The 14,595-nt window shown below is 42.2% G+C and overlaps 1 protein-coding gene across 4 annotated transcripts in view; it reads right to left on the reverse strand.

The window, feature by feature from the left end:
* Positions 1-14,595, reverse strand: part of LOC122815190 (transcriptional enhancer factor TEF-3-like) — a 2,337,692-nt gene that overhangs the window by 523,898 nt on the left and 1,799,199 nt on the right. For 2 of the 4 annotated variants that reach the window (XM_044087472.1, XM_044087474.1), the window contains one exon: positions 4,367-4,518. In XM_044087472.1, the coding sequence (XP_043943407.1) occupies positions 4,367-4,518 (152 nt within the window). The remainder of the gene's footprint in view (positions 1-4,366; positions 4,519-14,595) is intronic. The other 2 variants (XM_044087473.1, XM_044087475.1) reach the window with 1 other exon arrangement.

The following is a 14,595-nucleotide window of genomic DNA, read 5'->3' on the forward strand; positions in this document are numbered from 1 at the left end:
ATGATGCTGCTAGGTATCACAGCTTTGTACTATGATGCTGCTATGTAACACAGTTGTGTGCTATGATGCTGCTACATATCACAGCTTTGTGCTAAGATGATGCTATGAATCAGAGCTGTGTGCTATGATGTTGCTGTGTATCACTGCTTGGTGTTATGGTGCTGCTATGTATCACAGCTGTGTGTTATGACACTGCTACCCTATCACAGCTGTGTGGTATGATGTTGCTACATATCGCAGCTTTGTGCTATGATGATGCTATGAATCACGGCTGTATGCTACGATACTGCTGTGTATCACAGCTTTGTGCTATGGTGCTATGTATCATGGCTGTGTGCTATGATGCTGCTATGCATCACAGCTTTATGCTATGATGCTGCTACATATGACAGTGTGCTACAATGCTGCTACGTATCACAGCTGTGTGCTATTGATGTTGCTGTGTATCACAGCTGTGTGTTATGATGCTGTTACGTATCACAGCTTTGTGCAGTGATGGTGCTACATAGCTCATTTGTGCTATGATGCTGCTACATCTTATGGCTTTGTGCTATGATGCTGCTGTGCATCACAGCTTTGTGCTATACTGCTGCTACGTATCACAGCTGTGTGCTATGATGCTGCTACATATCATGGCTTTGTGCTATGATGCTGCTGTGTATCACAGCTTTATGCTATGGTGCTGCTACATATCACAGCTTTGTACCATGATGCTGCTACATATCACAGTTGTGTGCTATGATGCTGCTACATATGACAGTGTGCTACGATGCTGCTATGTATCACAGCTGTGTGCTATTGATGCTGCTATGTATCACATCTGTGTGCTTTGGTGCTGCTACGCATCACAGCTTTGTACTATGATACTGTTATGTATCACAGCTTTGTACTATGATGCTGCTATGTATCAGAGCTGTGTGTTATAATGCTGCTAGGTATCACAGCTTTGTGCAGTGATGCTGCTATGTATCACAGCTGTGTGCTATGATGCTGCTACATATCACAGCTTTGTGCTATGATGATGCTAAGAATCACAGCTGTGTGCTATGATGCTGCTACGTATCACAGCTTTGTGTTATGATGCTGTTGTGTATCACAGCTGTCTGCTATGATGCTGCTACATATCACAGTTGTGTGTTATGATGCTGCCAAGTATCACAGCTGTGTGCTATGGTGCTGCTACATATCACAGCTGTGTGCTATGATGCTGCTGTGTATCATAGCTTTGTGCTATGGTGCTGCTACGTATCACAGCTGTGTGCTATGATGCTGCCACATATCACAGTTTTGTGTTATGATGCTGCTACATATCACAGCTGTGTGCTATGATGTTCCTACATATCACAGTTGTGTGTTACGATGCTGCTACATATCACAGTTGTGTGTTATGATGCTGCTACGTATCACAGCTTTGTGCAGTGATTCTGCTACACATCATAGCTGTGTGCTATGATGCTGCTACATATCACAGCTTTGTGCTATGATGATGCTATGAAATACAACTGTGTGCTATGATGCTGCAATGTATCACAACTCTGTGCTGCTGTGTATCACAGCTTTGTGCACTGATGCTGCTACTTATCATAGCTGTGTGCTATGATGCTGCTACATATCACAGCTTTGTGCTATGATGCTGCTAAGTATCACAGCTTTGTGCAGTGATACTGCTATGTATCATAGCTGTGTGCTATGATGCGGCTACTTATCACAGCTGTGTGCTATGATGATGCTAAAAATCACAGCTGTGTGCTATGATGATGCTACAAATTACAGCTGTGTGCTATGATGATGCTACGAATCACAGCTGTGTGCTATAATGCTGTAATGTATCACAGCTTTGTGATATGGTGCTGCTATGTATCACAGCTTTGTGCTATGGTGCTACTATGTATCACAGCTTTGTGCTATGGTGCTGCTACATATCACAGCTGTGTGCTGTGATGCTGCTAATTTGTGGGGCATAGTCAACTGGTGTTTTGTACATGATATGTTTCTTCAGTGATTGTTGGGACCACTCTCTTCTACTGTTTCCTATGTCAGGGCGGAAGCTTGGTGGCTGTCATGCTAACTGGATGCTATATTTTGTTTTCTGGTAACTTTAACGACAACATGGACTATCCGTTAACTAGCCCAGCCCATGCAAATACCCTACACTTTAAAGACTTCCTTTTTTAACATTTTTAATGAATACCATCTGAGAAATTGTTTTGTGTTGCTTTCATCTGCTTGCTTCCTTAAGTACCTACAACCGTTTGTCCAGTTCTGTTTGTTGAGCTGCATGTACAACCAGTGTTTCTTCATCCAGTAGCAGTTATTGTTCCAGCAAAAGTGACATCAGCTCAGGTGATCAGAACAACTGACTGCGAATCATCTTAATACCAGAGAACACATCTAAAATATACCACAAAATGGGCCATTTGATTGTCTGAATGGAGTAATCTTAGCACTGGAAATCTACAATTACCAGTGCAAAAATATCTGTTTAACCAAGGATGGAAAAAGCATTCAGACACATAGCCATTACAACACAAATTTGTTAAAATACCTCCAAAAGTATTAAGAATGAAACAGTAAGTGTTCAATACAACTGACCTATTGCTAAGGCTCACTGGTTCAGAAATACAAAGCACAGTACATTAATAAAAAACACTGTGACCCTACATGACATCAAAACGACAACAAGTAAATTATGTCATTGCTATTGTGTACAGTTTAGTGTATAAAGGGTAGGCATACATGCATCACAAAACAAGGATGTCTCTACTGCTTGATTTAACCACAGAGACAGATATGGAAAAATGTGGATGGTCACTCAATGGATGGGCAGACACTGTACAAGCCGTGAAGATAGATACGAGTTATATTTTGTCAACACTGCCTGTTCACCCTGCTCTTGGGATGAGAAGGCGCATTGTAAAAGAAAGTTAAATTATAGGCTCTTTCACCAGGAAGTTATTTTTTTGTACTTCTGACAACAATTTGACAGAAACTGAGAATGCGACTTACCCTTGCACAATGCAACAAGACAGTATTCGTGAACTGTTCTACCACACAGCAGCACAACAATGCAAACTCAGCTACAGTGAACACCTGCACTGTTTAATGTTACCTGTCCACATCAGTTACACGTTTGAAATCAATGCTGTATGAAAAATACTATTTATTTACTGTACTTATTTAATGTACTGTACAGTTTATGTCAAGAAGATGCATGTACATATATCAAAAGAAATCTGAAGTTACATTAAAGCAACATAAAAATGTGTAAAGAACTCAAAGGAAACTCTGCAGATACAGGTGTGTGTGTGTGTGGGTGTGCTGTGAGTGTGTGACATTATTCGTGTACTGCTCTTTATGGCTCTGAGAAAAGAGCTGTATGGCACTGTACATCAAATGGACTGACTAATAAGCCGGACTGAAAAATTCAGTTCTTAGGATCAATAAAGTGCATCTGCATTATTAAGCATTCCTGCACACAGCCCACAGTTGTATCACATTAGGGTTTTTGCACTCAGTGACTGATATCACTGTTTATCAACATTGCAGACCCCTACAGGGCTGTACAGACACAATGTGCACGGAGTTACTTTCTGATGAGACTGCAGAATAGCTACGCCCTACCAGTACTGGCTGCTGGGCATGCCTGGGCTTTGGAGATTCTGTGCAAATACTAGTGTTAGCCAGCTTTGGCACGGCTATGGCTTCTGGCCAGTGACTAGCACTCTTTAACTGCACTGTTATGCAGTGTCAGATGACAGCTTGGATACACAGAATAGTTGACTCTCTGCATTAGCACCGTTATTCATGTAGAGTTGCTCATCTGTATCTACAGTACACATCACTTACTGATTTGGTGCACTGTAACAAACTAGTAAAAATATGTACTGCATGCTGGCTTGGTGCACTGAAGCATATCTATTTTGTAAGTCTGATATGCTGTTATCCATAAACCTGATGTAGGCACTTTGTCATTTTCTTTCTGTGCATCACCTCTGGTCACTGAATATCATGTGTATGTATCTCACACAGAATCCTTTCAGTGATTCTTATTACCAGATTAAGCATCTGTTTATATAACCTGTGGTTTAGTTAGGCTGTGCATAGTTTTTAGTGAGCACTTAGTGACAATTATGAGCTTCCTTCGATTATTGTAACTGCATCAGACACTTAGTGGGACAAATATATGGATGTTAGTTGCTTACTGGTAGACAACAAGACTACCTTCCAATATCTCCTTCTCTAAAAGCAGCAAAAACACCATCAATGTCCTACAGATGCACTGTCAATGTTATTACTTCTAAACAGATATTGCATGCCTTTTGAGACTCTGTTCTTATCCAAGATAATTTCATTGTCTGTATCATACCCCTGCAAATGGCTAACTGTCTTTGGGGATCACACCTGCAGCCAAAGACAGTGTGTAATGCATCCCTCTCATCTTGAGGTTCTTCCTTCACCTCCTTACCTGGCATAGGAGGCGGTGGAACTGCATAACATGGTTGGGAGAAGGTCTTCACACTACAAATAAGACAAGAAACAAAACATTTTATTTTCAGCTTTGCATTATAAAGCCTGTTAAAATCAAATGCCATTAAGGTCTGATCAGTTTGTAAAAAATGATACAGCTTAGATATAGAACTTGATGTTCTTTGAACTATGAGCTAGTTTTAATATTTTTATACATTTTGATTGCAAACTGTAAAATTAACATAATGCACAGTTTATCAATACTCCAGCAATGTGTCACAAACATTAATTATACATTTGCAAGTAAATTACCACCCCTGTTCTACCAAAGTAACAGGAACGTTATCATACTGATACACTGTTCTAGCATCACATACCGAAGTAGGTGGATATAGAGTATATCATCAAGTTTCAACAAAAAACTTAATTGGTGAGAGAAGATGGAGTGACAAAGAAGCAAAGACTAGCATTACTTAGTAAAAATTAAAGTAAAAAAATAAGGCATTCTTTTTAGTAATGCAATTGTAAAATAGCAATAAATCACATCTGGATGTGGGTAATGAAGGCTTACCCATGGCTGACTTTAGTAATAAGTAACTGCTTTTTGTGCTCATAATCAAAGAACAAAAGTAGGTGAAAACTTGCAGTACCCACACCTAAATATGATTTATTGCTTTAATAAAAATAAATAAATAAATATAAATAATAAGAGCAAGGTCAACATTTTGACTGAAAAAATGCGCTTTTCTACAAACAAGGACATCAGATGTTGGGAGTGTATTAGTGATTATACTGTATATTCATATATTCATAGGTTCATAGGTAGGTACTAAGCTATCAGCTCTAAGGCCTATACAAGCCTAACCAAAAAGGTACCCTGGCTTTCGCCACCCAAAAAAAATATTTTCCTGTGCCACTGTCGAGCAGAGCCACAGAGGTGATCCCCAGGGTGAATTTTCTATTTCCCATCCAATCAAGATTTTTCTTGAAGAGTGCTAATGAGGAGCTTTGTTTGATATAGATAGGTAGTTTGTTCCAGAGTATGGAAAGTCTCTGGGACAGCAGTCTATCCCTCCAGCATGTTCTGCTTATTGTGGTGAACAGGTTTAGGTCCCTAGAGCGTGTAGCTTGGAGGGATTGGGATTTCTTTAAGTGGAGCATGTCCAACAGCTCTGGGTTTGACATAGCTTTGTATGTTAGGCAGAGATCGCCTCTGAGTAGGCAATATGCACCAGAGTAAAGCTGGAGTTTTTTTGAGACGGTCTGCGTAGGGCATCTGTTTGAGGCCAGTAATCCTCTTTGTGAGGTATTTCTGCGGCCTTTCCAGTTGTTGTAGATGTCTTGTGAGGTACATACCAAAACAGGTGTAGTACTCTATAATGGGTGTAATGAGTGATGAGTAGAGGGGAACAATGACCTCTTTTTTCCTGGATGAGAAACCTTTTGTGATGAGGTGTGCCACATAGAAGGATTTTCTGACTACTGAGGCAATGTGATTATCAAAGGAGAGACATTTGTCCACCTGTGTCCCAAGGTCTCTTATCACACTTTCGGTGTTAAGTAGACTAAAATCTATGTGGTAGCTCATGGTTACAGAGTTTTTACCAAAGGGAATGACAATGAACTTTTTGGCATTGAGCTTGAGGCCATGGCTTTGACACCAGGCATCTGTCTCAGTGAGGCCCTTTTGTAGGATGTCCATATCATTAGGAGTTTCATTATGGCTCCTAGTTTGCAGTCATCTGCGAACTTCATTAGCCAAAGACCTTCTGTGTTAGCCTGTACTTCAGAAAAGTAGATACCAAACATGAGAGGACCCTGGACTGAACCCTGTGGTACTCCACTTATCACTGGTCTTAAGCTGGATTTGGAGTTTGCTACTTTTACGGTGTGGGTTCTGTCAGTGAGTCAGTTGGCAACCCATCTTGTGACATAGGGATTTATACCTAGTTTAGTGAGCTTATCTATAATTCCAGAGTGGGGGATGATGTCAAAAGCCTTGGTGAGATCTAGATAGGCTGTGTGAACCACCTTACCCTTGTCTACAGCTTTGGTGACTGCTTCAAAGAAGTCAATCAGGTTTAGGAGACATGATCTGCCTTTTACAAACCCGAACTGGGTGGGGTCCAGAGTTTGGCGATTACCAATGTCTTTGTTTATAAGTTCCATGATCATACATTCCATGGCCTTGCAGACCAGGCTCGTTAGGCTAATGGGGCGGTAGTTCCCGGGGTACGTGGTGGTTCCCCCTTTGTGGAGTGGGGTAACCGTCTCTGTGCATCATTCAGTGGGAACAAAGCCAGAGGTGAGACTATGATTGAACATGGTGCTTAGGTGGGGTGCCAGTTCATTCTGTAGTTCATGTAGAACGCAGCCTGGGATGTTGTCAGGTCCCATGGATGCTGTGCTCTTGGTTTGGAGAGTGTGTTTTTTACCTGTGCAACCGTGATTACAGGAACTCTGCATTCTTCCGGTATACAGATGGGCCCTTTAGGGGGTGAGGGGAGGGTAAAGTTAGCACTGAACCTATCTGCCAGGATGCTGGCAATATCAGTTGGTTCTGTATATTTAATGCCATTGTGTTGTAACTCAGAGCAGATCTGACTGTTGCCATTGAGATTCTTGACATAGCTATAGAATACTTTATGGTTGTCTTTAGAATAAGTGGCGATTTTGTTTTCATAACTAGCTTTGGAGGATTTTATGAGGGATCTCAGCTTCTTACTGAGGCTGACCAGGGAGTTCTTCTAGTCATGGGATTTTACTCTTTTTTGCAACAGTTTCTTTCTTCTGTTGTAGAGTTTGTTTTTGGCAGGGGACCACCAGATTGGCTTCCTTTTTTTGGAGGATAGCATCTTGGTTCTGTTAGGGACAGCACAATGGATGCACTCGTGTAAGTCCTTATAAAGTGCATTTGTGTAGGATTCAGCAGTCGTGCCTCTATTGTCCGTCTGCATGGGTGTTGTGAAGTTTGTCACTTCTGTCTTAAGAAGCGTGAAGTTCGCTTTGGAGAAATTTTTTACGGTGGTTTCCCTAATGGGGGGTTGGGGCAGGATGTGGATGTCTATGCTGATTAGCTTGTGGTCAGATCTGACCAACGAAGAATTGAACTCTGGTGTGGAACACCGGTCACCCATGTTGGTAATGACCAGGTCTAGGATATTGCTGCCCCTGGTGGGGGTGTGGATAAGTTGATCCAAGGCATTGGAATTTATGAATTCCAGAAAACGTTGAGCAGTACATGAGTAGTTTTCCCAGTTAATGGTGAGTTAGATCCCCCACTATGCCCCAGGATTCCCACTCCTCATTTCTTGATACACTGGAAAATATTAGGGTACAACCCAACATTGTTAATTGTTAAGCCCTGGTGCCCTACATGCACCCAAAATAACCTGCCATTTGAACTCTCTAAAATCTAGTTCCCCATCTCTGTTTCCAGTGAAATCCACTGGAACATGATCTTTAACTGTGAAAAGAAATTTAACACTGTCATTGTTAATCACACAGTTTAAAGTGTGCTTATAAAGAGCACTGCCCAATTTTTTCTTTCTAATGACTTAATAACGTTCATACATCGATCATTCAAATGGCGGGTTCTTTTGGATGCATTTTGGGCACCAGGGCTTAACAATGGTGTCAACTATAAAGCTGTGTTGAAAAGAAAAGCCTATTACAATAATGTAAATAGTTTACATGCTTGTAAAAATGTATGCATTATTTAGGATGTATTTTATACAGATATATTTTTTTATTTTATTTATTTTACATTTGTTAACGGGGATAGTCCGACTGGACACAGGTCCATTTTCAGTGGAGGCCCAGGGAGAAAAGCTCCACATGTGGATAGTTACATAAGAGTTAAACAGTAGCAGTTTTATACAGTCACATATAGATACCAGTACAGAATTATAGGATTATATGCATACTTGGAATACATACGTACTTAAACTTAACATTGTAGTTTTCTTGTTCAAACTTAGACATTTTTAGTGGTACAAGGCTGAAAAAGGTAGCATGTCATTCAGTAGTACAAAAGATATGAGAATGAGACTAAGTCTGAAACACTGACTATTTTACAGATAGCCAGGTAGTGAAGAGAGTGGTAAGCTGGTTAGTCAGGGTTGGTACAGGGGTACTGCCAGTGACTTTTTAGGAATTTTTTGAGAGATGTTTTAAATTGGTTAATAGTCTGGTTTGCTGTAAGTTTGGCAGGGAGCCGATTCCAGATTGTTCCTACAGAGTTGCAAAACAATGAGTCACCTGCTGAGTTTTTAGATTTAACAGTTTGTGCCAGTATTTTGTCAGAAGACTGGAGAGTTTTTAGGTTATTGTAAGGGGTTATTATATTTTTGAGAATGGGTGTGCTTTCGGGCTGATGGAGGACTTTGTGGGCTATTATTAATTGATTATACTGGATTTGAGAGGGAAACTCTAGCCAGCCTAGAGATTGTAGGTTAATACAGTGGTGGGTTCTATATACTGAGCCTGTGGCAAATCTGGCTATGGTGTTGTAGCAGCTATTGAGTTTATTGAGGTCAGATTTACTCAGGTTTGTATAGATTGGGGAGGCATAAAGAAGGGTTGAAAGTAAATGTGTTCGGGCAATAACTGTCCTAACAGTTGGGGTTAGAAATGCCTTAATTCTATATAGAGATCCTAGCTTTTTGTTGACTGTTTTAATGGTTTTGCTGATGTGAGCATCAAACTTAAGGTTATTGTCAACAATTACACCTAATAATTTTGTATTACTTTCTGGGGAAATTATTGTGCCATTATTAGATGTTATGGTAAATGATGGGAGTGTAGCTTTCCGGGTGGGGGAGAAGAGTAGCAGTTTTGTTTTATTTGGATTCAAAAGAAGATGCCTTTCAGTGAGCCAGTTTTCTCCTACATTGAAGGTATTTTGGGTTAAGGTCTGCAGGTCTAATGGGGAGGTAGCAGAACAGATTACGGTACAGTCATCTGCATATTGAATGCAGGTTACTTTGGGGATGACTGTATGAAGATCATTAATGAAGATGGAAAATAGGAGAGGTCCTAGTATAGACCCTTGGGGAACTTCAAGGGTGACTGACAGTAGGGAAGAAAGGCTATCCTTCCATAGCACAACTTGTTGTCTGCCACTTAGGTAGGACTGAAACCAGCATATTGCTAGGCTGTCTATGGCAAGAGGTTTTAGTGTTTGAATGAGTAGCTGGTGGTTTACCATATCAAATGCCTTAATATATTTTTTATATTAAGTTTTAAGAAAACTGAGATCTGATTGGTTTGATGTGTACTGATTATGCTATAAAAATGAGACCGTTTTTTAACAGTTTGTTCTGATGAAGGCCTAATTTTTGGGCTGAAAGAGCTAAACCAGTGGATTAAAGTCTTTTTTGTGTGACATAGTGCTTCACCATTACTTGTATTTTTTTTCTTTTAATTTTACAAAAGTTACACAATGTGTGAGACAAGTCTGCATTTTTTTCTCAACTTCTGTACAGTTTTCTTATAGATGTTTTATGGAAAGATAACAAAATATGTCTGGCTGGAGAGGAAACCTGGTGATCAGGGGAACTGGAGCAGCCAAGCTGTTAGTTTGAGATTGTCCAGGTTGGGTTGAATCATTCCTGATGGGTGTGTCAGAAGGTCCAGAGTAGGGTCCAGAATCCATGGTTCATCCTGAAAATGAGGCTGAAAAAAGGGGAATCAGATTTGACGAGGCCAATAGGGGGCAATCAGGATTATTGTTGTCTCCAACAAACTTGCTTTCTGCAGAAACCAGGGAATTAGAGAGGTTGGAGGCATAAAGAAGTCCCAGAGGCCAATTGTGAACAAGTGCATCCCTTGATGACTCCCCTGTGGGAGGGATCAAGGCAAAGTAGTTGCTGCATTTGGCAATGGTGGGCAATGCAACGAGATAGCAGCAAGTCTGGGCCCATTTCTGGAAGATCTCTTCCATAACTTTATGACTGAGGGACCACTCATGTGGCCATACTATGGCTCTGCTCAATTTGTCTGCAATCAGGGTGGATTTCCCTGGGATGTTGCCAGACTCTCAGAGCTTCTCGACTAAGGGAGTAAGATCTGGTTCCCCCCAGTTTATTTACGTACCAGGCTACAGACATGTTCTCCAACTGGATTGCTATTGTCCCTAGAGGGAGAGTATCTTGAAATGCTTGCAACGCTAAAAGCACCACCCTTATCTCCAGGATGTTTATATGCAAATGAGCCTGGTGTTTCTGCCAGATGGCCTGAACTGTCTTCCTTAGATAATGCCCCCCCACCCTATCTTGGAAGCGTCCATGGTCACCATGGCCAGGGTTTGAGGGTGGATGAAATGATGGCCTTGAGATACTAAGGGAGAATGAATCTACCACTGAGATCCTTTTTGCAGGAGTTGGTTATCATGACTTTGTGTGGCACTGGAAATTCCAGGATTGACCATTGTGTGGAAAGTAACCACTGAAGCATTATCATATGAAGATGAATTAGGGGAATGAGTATGATTGATGCAGCCATTTTCCCCAGTACATGGAGAACCAGATTTGCAGAAGCTTGCTTCTCCCTGATTATCAATCTTACATAATAGCAGAGATCGTCTATTCTGTCTTGTGGAAGTCTTGCTATCAATGTAGTTGTGTTCCTCTCTGCTACTATGAAGACTAAGTTTTGGCATGGCTCTAAAGCAGGTTTTTTGTAGTTTGTGGTAATACCTAGGGAGGAACAGAGTTGAATATTATAGTCCCTGGCTTGTGGCAGAAGATGCCTGATTGGGGCGGTTATGAGCCAATCATCCAGATACGGAAACACCCAGAATCCTCAATGTCTCAGGTGAGCTACCACTACTGACATGCATTTGGTGAACACTTTGGGGGCTGTAGTGAGACCAAAAGGCAGAATGTGAAACTGGAAGTGACTGGCTCCTAGCCGGAAGTGCAAGTACCTTCTGGATCACCTTTCCATTTGAATGTGGTAGTATGCATTCTGAAGATCTAGACAGCACATCCAATTGTCTTTCTCCAGGAATGGAAGCATTGACTACAGTTTTACCATCCAGAACTTGGCCTTTTTCACAAATTTGTTCAAATTGCTGAGGTCCAAAATGGGTCTCTAGTCACCTGTTTTCTTTGGAACTAAAAAGAATCTTGAGTAAGTTCCAGATCCTTTCTGGTCTGCGGGGACTTCTTGGATGACTCTTTTTCTTTGCAACTTTTGGATTTCTAATGTTGCTTGTTCCTATTGACTGGGTGAAATATCTGGAACGGACTTGTTTATGGGAGTGGGGAAGGAAAAGAGAATGACATATCCTCTGGATATTATGACCTGCACCCATTTGTCATTTGTTATCTTTTGCCAGGTTTCGCAGTGAAGGGACAATTGACCCCCGACAGCCTCCAGAGGTGAGCAATCAGACACTTCTTCAGGAGAGCTGGAAGGGTCTACCAAAGAATGATTCTCTGGAGCCCTGATCCTGTGGGCCTCCACTGCAGTGAGGGAGGTGATTTCCATTCTTGCTCCTTCCTCTGCCTCTAAGGGAACTTTCACCTTGTGTGTCCTGGAAAGACCTCTGTGACTTTCTGAGCCATGTTTTCCCACTACCTCTCTGACCCTTGGGGAAGGGTCTGGTAGGCGTGGAAAAATGCACTCCTACAGCAGATAAGGTCTAACGTCCTCTTCACACCTGGTAAGCATCTCTAACTATAGGCCCAAAAAGAGAAGAGCCATCAAAAGGGGCATTAATGAAGGAAGACTTGAAAGGTTCCACAAAATTTCAAAGGCGCGTACAGGCCTGCCTCCTGAGAGAGATGCCTGAAACCCATAGCCCTACTCATTCTATCTGCTGCATATGATATGAGCCTCATGGATGAGTTCACAATTGAACTGAGGGTTGCGTGCTGAGCATTGACTTTATCTGCCACCGGGTCGGCTACAGCTCCTTGGAGGGAGTCTGACAATTCCTTTAACAGGTCCTTCTGAAGTGGGTAAGGTAGTTCAGTAACTGTAAGGCAAAAGGTTGCTGATGAAAAGATGTGCTTCCCATACCTATCCATGTTCCTGGAATCCTTATTCAGAGGATGGATAGAGGAACTGGTCTTGGATAGCTCTTTTTTGGTGGCCGCCACCATGACCATGGCATCAACTGCTACACCTTTTGTCAAGAATGTTCTTGTCCTTAGGGGCTGTAATGTATTTATTTGGCCTCCTAGGAGTAGGTTCTATGGAATCTGGGGGAGTCTTCCAAGCCTTCTGAGAGATTAACTCAATAAGCTCATCAGAAGGAGGGGGTCACCCAAGAGTTCAAAAGGTCTTCAGGTAAACATGAACCACACAAAAGGCAGACTCCTTGGCAGAAAGGGATGTGGACTGCCAGTAACCTCTCTGCTTTAAAATTTCTAGGATGTCTCCAAAGGAGACATCTTCAGGAGGTGACCATGGGGACCCTTCTGCTTCATCGAAGTCAGTATCAGATGTGATAGACTACTCCAGGGAGTCAAGATGCTTCTTCTTGCAGGTCCCCTTCCAAGGGACCTCCTCAGTGGGATATTCTGAGGAGGTTTCAGAAGAGAGAGAGTCCCCTAATGGATATCCTAGGCCTGAGGTCTCTGTGGTCCTGTGAACAGGGTATGTGAGAAGCCAAAGACACCTACGCAGAACTGGGAGGAAGATCCAAGTGGGATTGTGTCTTAGACTTGGAAGTAGTCAGAACCCTCTTCATGACTTCAAAGGCAGTCTGCCCCTACTCCAAAGAATATCCTGGATCTGAAAAAGGATTGTCGGGGCAGAAGGAATCTCAGGAGCAGAAGACAGAAGCTCAAAAGCAGAGGTAGTAGTTGAACTCACCCATGCTGAGGCCCCCAGAGGCAGGGTCAGATCCAGTGAGATTTGAACCGGCTCCGCAGACCCAACTGGAGAGTGTTGGCTCCCACAGGTTTCCTGCTGTGACTGGGTGGAAATGTTCGAGGCAAATACCAGATCAGAGGAACCCCTGGGTCCTGGATCCGATAGAGACATAAGATGGATATCAGAATCATCCGGCTCCAAAGCCAATGGTCAGATCTGAGGAGGAGCAGGTGCCAAGGGGGAAGACTGTATCTGATCTGATTCCTTTGGGCTCATATCCAATAATAATTTGGCCAAGGCTGGTGTCTTTAGCAGCTTCTGCACCACCCTATCCACATCTTCATAAGACAGACTCCTGGTGGACCGGGTAGGAGATCTTGACCTTGTCAAAAAGGGTGATGGAAGCCGAGAGGGGATCGGTTCCAGGCAATCAGCTCTGATACCTGAATTCAGTAGGCAAGGTAGACTTCAGAGCGGAGGGTTCCAACTGCTCTGAAGAAGTCTTGGATCCAATTTCATTTGTCTGCTCTGATGGTTTCATTGGAGCTGACAGTTTAGGTGCTTATTGCTTTGGCTCCAAGGTAGATTTCAGCTCTAAAGAAGCACATTTTTGTTTTTTTCCAGACTTGCCAGATATAGCCTCAGAAAAGGGAGTTATAATAACTCCTTCAGGATGAGTTTATTTTTGCTCTCCATCAGCACCCTCTGGTTGAATCCATGGCAAATGGAGCATGACTCTTGCAGGTGAAGAGGCCCCAAGCAATGCACACTTAAAGTGAGTCAGTCTTTAAGAGGCATGTTTTTTTCCACATTGCTCGCACTTTCTGAAGCCAAGGAGCTTCCTTTCCTGCTTTTGAGACGTCTTATCTAAATAAAGGAAGAAAGAAGAGACACATGCACACAGTCACTCAAAAACTTTTAGTTATGTACTTACCATAACTTTAGATGTTTGGGATCCATCTCGCCTACATTCTGTACTGATGGGTTCAGAGCCAATCCTCGGCTCTGACTCGGCACGCTATACTATAGAGCGAAGTCTCTTATTGGCTGAGCTATTCTACATCCCAGGATGCACCACCACAGCTTCCCCAGATCTTGTTTGTCCGCACACATGCACACACACATAGACTGTTGATATAATATTGCCAGGTGTTTCAAGATGAAAAGGCTAAACTTGAACCGTCCGGTCTCTTCTGATCTCCAAAGCAGGGGGAAGGAGGGTGGGTTATTAGGAATGTAGGCGAGATGGATCCCAAACATCTAAAGTTATGGTAAGTACATAACTAAAAGATGTTATGTGAT

This window comes from Protopterus annectens, chromosome 11.part0 (genome assembly GCF_019279795.1).
Source record: "Protopterus annectens isolate FY-2018-M chromosome 11.part0, PAN1.0, whole genome shotgun sequence".
NCBI classification, from domain to species: domain Eukaryota; kingdom Metazoa; phylum Chordata; order Ceratodontiformes; family Protopteridae; genus Protopterus; species Protopterus annectens.